The sequence below is a fragment of the Dendrobates tinctorius genome, unplaced genomic scaffold (assembly GCF_039654945.1).
Source record: "Dendrobates tinctorius isolate UK_male_01 unplaced genomic scaffold, ASM3965494v1 ptg000016l, whole genome shotgun sequence".
NCBI classification, from domain to species: domain Eukaryota; kingdom Metazoa; phylum Chordata; class Amphibia; order Anura; family Dendrobatidae; genus Dendrobates; species Dendrobates tinctorius.
The window spans coordinates 36,327,840-36,333,859 of NW_027361684.1; the positions used below are offsets into that span (position 1 = coordinate 36,327,840).

The 6,020-nt window shown below is 38.2% G+C and overlaps 1 protein-coding gene across 1 annotated transcript in view; it reads left to right on the forward strand.

Moving 5' to 3' along the window:
• The window catches only part of LOC141078713 (uncharacterized), a 28,033-nt gene extending 24,735 nt beyond the window's left edge, over window positions 1-3,298 (forward strand). Inside the window, exon 4 of the mRNA XM_073565212.1 lies at window positions 3,205-3,298. Within this exon, the coding sequence (XP_073421313.1) occupies window positions 3,205-3,298 (94 nt within the window). The remainder of the gene's footprint in view (window positions 1-3,204) is intronic.
• Window positions 3,299-6,020: the final 2,722 nt, after the last annotated feature.

Genomic DNA, 6,020 nt, shown 5'->3' on the forward strand with positions numbered 1-6,020 from the left:
TTGCTATTATAGCGAGTTTTTTTGGTCTTAAGAATCTCTGGAAAGATTGTTGGTGTTCCCCCTTTCTCATACAGTTTACAATATAATCTGCAGCACATTCCCTATTAAAGGGACTCTGTCAGCATGTGTTTGCTATGTAAATTGAGGACAGCATGTGATTAACATTGTTCTGATTAGTTGCTGGTAAATCCGACTCCTCCCCCTTCTGTGATAAGCATCCCACTGTCTATAGAAAGCATGGTGTGGGCGGGGTCAGCTTTCTCAGCTCTGCTGCATTGCTACAACTATAAACTCTGTTTCAGAATGACTTTACACAGTAAACTAAGTGATACATTGCTGGAATCAGGGTCTTTGTCTTTACATTAATCTTGCTCTCAGTTGAAGTTGCACAAACCTGCTGACAGATTCCCACGAGGGAATGTGCTGCTAACAAATGATGATTTGTAGGTTTGCTTCTCATAATAAATGTGATCAGAGTTAACCAGTTCAAGACCAGACACATTTCTTTTTTTTCGTATTTGCTGTGTAAAGATCTTAGTCTCTTTTTTTTCGCGCTTGGATACTCAAATGATTTTTGCATCTTTTTTTCGTGACTTCATTTTTCTGTTATAGTCATAATTTTATTTTTTGGGGACAATATCGATAGAAAAGTAAAAGAAATACATGTCTGTTTAAAACATTTTTTAAAATTTTTTTTAGGACCACTGATATACATTAAAAAATTGTTTCTCTTTCTGTATCAATTAATTTTACATACCACATACATTTTTTCCCCGATAGGTAGTGCTAGTAACAGTGTTTTGGATTGACAATTGCTATTTATTCATTTGTTTTATAATTTATCATTAGCATAACGTTCCCCCTAAGGTCATATAGAGACCCCTGGATGAGATTTCAAAATTTAAATGCTTATTTTTTTTTCCTGAATTCATGGGGCTGTTATATTAGCCTCAGTTACAGTGGATATTTAGCCTCCTGGCAACACAGCAGAGCTGACTGGGTCTCCTAGGATTACACTAGACCCAGCAATCACATGAATAATCCAGAAGAGGAAACACCCACAGCATTATCTATTCCTGCGTACACAGTGCTTGTTTGTAACAAACCATCTCTGCCTTCTCTATGGGGAGTCCGGCTGTGTCTGACAACCAGCTTCCCACTCCTGCAGCTACACAATCGTATAGAAGCTGCTCTTCCATGTAATGATATTTTAGAATGTCACAGCAAAGTATGAGGAACATCATCATCTATGGGCAGTCCGGAAGCAGCTGAATAAGCAAATTATTTGGATTTGATTGCTTACAATTAGAGTTGAGCAAATTTGTCAATATTCGGATCGGATTACGTTCGCCGGCGAATATGGTTTTTGCAATATTCGCCAAACATAGCTGAACTCCATTGGAGTCAACGGGAGTAGAACTTGGCAAATATGTTAGAAAACGATCATCAAACATAAATTCGGCACGAATAGGGTACTAATATGACACGAATATGGCAAAACTGGATTCGACGACCAATTCCGAACATATTCGCTCAATTCTACTTACAATATTTACACTAGGCAATTATCAGGAATGAACATTTGTATGTTCTTTACAAGTACCTTACATGTCACTCACTACTAGTCTTTCACTTCCTAAGTCATAGTGACAACATTTCCATAATATTGCCTTTTTAAATGACCAAATCATTCAATGGCACCTGTCTTTGGATATTCAATGTAGGGTGTGAGGTATTGTGAGTTTCTGTGATTTAGTTGTTACTCCACCAAAGCCTATACTGTCAGCATGAAAATCTGTAAAATACAGAAAGTCATAGCTATATTTATGCTTTTAGAAAGAGTTACAGATATTCTCGTCCTATGTGTTGATGCCTATCCTTTGGGATGGCTATTACATTCTACATATTGGAAAGCTGTTTTTCATGGAATGCTCTGAGCCTCTAAAAAGGACTGCCTTAATGAGTTTCTGGTTCTGCACAGAGAAGGAGATCAGCCCTGGACCTGTAATACTTATATGGCAGTAAATGGCAGAAAATCATGTCCACAAAATTATGAAAACGTGGGCATCGCATTTAAATTGAAGTAAAAAGTTTATTTTTTTGTTTTCCCTTTAGATATATATTTATATATCTAAGCACTTGAATCTTCTTATTATGTTCCACATATTGTATGAGAAAAGCTTGGTGTCCGTTTGTTCTAGTAACAGTCCTAAGGTTATGTAGAGCCTGCGGCAAAAAGTGATGGCTGCACTCTCCAGACCCATACAAATTACTATTGGAAAATTCAGGACAGAATTGATTTTCTGCTGATAGTTCTTCCATTTCACTACTTTTCTGACTATACAAAAAAGTAAAAGTCACCTTATCCTCATGAATCATGTAAAAGGTAATGTAGAGATGACACCATTGGCATAACTGCTAAAGCAAACCAGTAACGATTTTATATTGATAACAATTCAGGAATTCAGTTGATCAGATTTGAGAAAACAACTGATAAAATATGCAATAAGGATTTTTTTCCTCCCTATAGGCATCAATTGAGTAAAAAAAATTGTCTTGAAATAAAACTCACAATAGAAGTACCATAAAAATCAATGATGTTTCTAGATCTGCATACCAGACTCTTCGTATCTTTGGTATTCAATGGTGAAAAGTCTTCTTTTTTCTCCCAAAATAATTATATGATAATTTTAACAATTCTAAAAGCAAAACACATAACAAGTCAATATCAGTCAGTGTATGAAACTTTCAGTTCTAATACTGACTCGGGAGGGTCACTCAGTAAGAAAAATTATGTAACAGGTTATCTAAGAACTCAAGTTTTGGCTGATAGTAGCTTTGATATAGACAAATACAAATTACACAGGTATGCAAAATTTGGTTTTATGAAATTTTTTTCAAATGCAATGACTGAGTTGAGATTCTGAATATCCGGACCCCAAAAATGCCTTCCTTCAAATTTTCTTATGACCTGATTTAAAAAAACACTTGTATGTTTAACCATCATGTAAAGATGTTGCACAAAATGCACGTGAAATTACGTACACAAGATGAAGAAGAAAAATCATTATTGTAACCAAAAATGAACACAATGGTCTAAATAAAAAGTTATTGAACATTCATTCTGCAACTTTATTGTCAAATAATTATTGCACCTTTTGATTTTATTCTTCAAAGCTTCTCTTGATACCTTTTCTGTTATAGAAGGCCTGCAGATCTTCTCTGTGAAGCATCCAGCAATAATACCCCATCATGTTCACGTTCCATCTTCCTTGGTATCGTCATTCAGTCTTCTTGATATCCAGATGAAATCTTTCTCCTTGCTATTCACTAACAGCACCAAGATTTTCAGGAATGTTGTCCAAATAGGAATGTAACAAAAATGTAACTTCAAATTCATCAGACAACCCAAGACTTTGAAACGTTTCAACATTTTCTCCACAATGGACTTATATTTTGCTGTTAACTAGAAATTTCTTCACAACTTCTTTAAAGGAATTCCAAGCCCTTTTCTCAACAGCTTTCATTTTTGCTTCAAACAAGTCATCCTTGAGATTCTGAATATTCGGACCCCAGATATTCCTTCCTTCAGTTTTGCTTCGAACCATCCTTGAAACATGGTACACAAGCACTTTAAAAGTTTCTCCTTCTTTCAGTACAAGATCAATGTGGATTGGTGGCAGGAGAACTTTAGTGGGATCAACTAAACTTTCCGCAACTATGTTCTTGAGTCCAGGTTGCAAAGATATTCTGACTAACTCAATGATGAGCCCAATTTTGTCTGTCACATTCATACAAAAAGCATGGGTACTTTGTGTATCCTCCTTGCTGCTCAAGGAACAAAGAGAAAACTCTCAGATCAAAACATATTGACCATCCTTGATCCTCATAATTAAGTTTCTTGAGAATAAAGTCTAAGTTCTCACTGCTTTCCTTAAAGTGCACTGCATGCCCTACAGGCACTGAAGCATACTTGCTGCCATTGTGCAGTAGCACAGCTTTCAGCCTTTTCTTGGATGAATCAATAAAGAGTCTCCACTTGCTCACATTGTACTCAATGTTAGAGTTTTCCATCAGCCCAGGAACATCACTGCAATACACTTGAGAACCATCTTGAGAAAAGCATGGAAATAATTCCTTTTCTCTGCTTCTGTTTTTTACTGAGTTCAGCAATCGAAAGTAAATGAAAATCATCTCTTACTTTTCAAACAAATTTACCCTTGCATGCTTGTGTTATTAAAACAATCATGGATCCCTGACAAAGAAGAATAAAAAACTGAGAGCCAAGTGAAGGATAAGTAATGAAAAGACAGTTGGATGTGATGGATAGATGGCCAAGACTCTAAAGGAAAAACATCTTTACTGTATTGACACTTTCCTTTGAAAAGGGGAATGGAAGCATCCATTTGTCAAATTATTTAAACATTTTGCAAATTGAAGCTTTAAGTATAGATGATCTGGAATTATTTCATGAGGTGTATAATTATGTACAAAAACACGTCAGCGGTGGTGAAGTAAGAAATGTCTCCCTTTTAGAGCATATTAGCATACATTTTATCAGTTTTTTCCCTCCTGAAGGGCAATAGGGGAAGCAAAATCTATGATTTAATATACATTACTAGTTGCTAAGTAAATTATTTTGATCAGTGAATGCTCAGGAGCTAAAACACCTCCAATTTCTGAACGGAAACTGCAGATGGACTCTATGCTCCTTTGGGTTTTCTAGTTATGTACAAGCTTATGTACAAGCTTTTAGTATGAAGATTGTTCTATCAAGTCTCATTTGTATGTTCAATTTATCATTGGAATACTGTAAGAAACAAATTCTGGATCCCATTATCCTCTTCTATGCGCTGTGTGAATTTTCATCTTGCTATTATTGTCTCAATTTCAAGTGGTTGGTTTAATGGTATATCTGGTAATTATGCCCATACATGTACAATGAATTGCCTGCAATGATCCTCAGTATGGCAGTGGGTATTTTCAGCTATAGGTTACTGATAAAACCCCAAGGAAATGAGCATATAACCTACATCAAGTATATCGTAATAGTACATATAAATAATATAGCGTACTTAGTTAACACTACTTTGACCAAGAAACATAAAAGCCAAACCATCGAAACAAGGTGTACCCATCTGATCGCCCCTATCCTTTCTGGGTCGCCCTCCCAGGGCTGTGGGGTACTTGATTCTGGGCCCAATGAGCCTCAATGGGAGATGTCACAGCAGCAGGGACCCGGCCCGTGGCCCTGGGCGCCCATTGTAAAAGGGAAATGTTCAGTGTGCTTATGATGAGTGATTCGTGACGCCACCTGTGGTGTTCGGCAATAGAGATGTTAGCCGACGCTGCAGACAGATCCTCTGGGACAGATGGTGTGGTGCAGTAGTAATGGTATAGCCCTCCACAGGCAGGGCTGTAGTCCCAGAGCAGTGTAGGTGAAGTGACACGTAGATGGTGTAGTGTCAGGCGCAAGGGATGTAGCAGTGCTGGGCAGGTTGGCGCAGGAATAAGTGGAGGACACCAGGGCATGTAGTTCCAAAGCTTTACTCACAGTCTGTTGCAGGTACAGGTGCCCGCATCAGTGCCGTGTCCTCCGGGTCAGGAGCTCAGCCAACTTCCAGGCAAGATGAAGTACTCCTTTCCAACACTCCGCCAACATATGTGCCTTTTCTGATCGTCTCCTCTTATAGCGCCTTTGAATGAAGTACTCCTAGTACTGAGTTACACTGGAGTTACTCCTGTCAGATGTTCCTATGAACTCTACTTGTACGGCAGACAGCTGTAGCCTGCTTCGGGGACTCCTTGCTACTAAGTCCCGGCTCACTAATATGTTGCTGTTGTGCCCCCAAGTCTTGAGTGGGAATAAAGTGGTCACTACTTCTATTCCTCCGGTGTCTGCTGCAGGACCATTAGTATCCGTACAACCTCGGGGACTGGACCCCGGCCTTGCGCTTAGAACTCGAAAAGGGTTCTCCTCTAACCCTGGTCCTTGTTCTCTTATTCTCCCCATGTTCCGT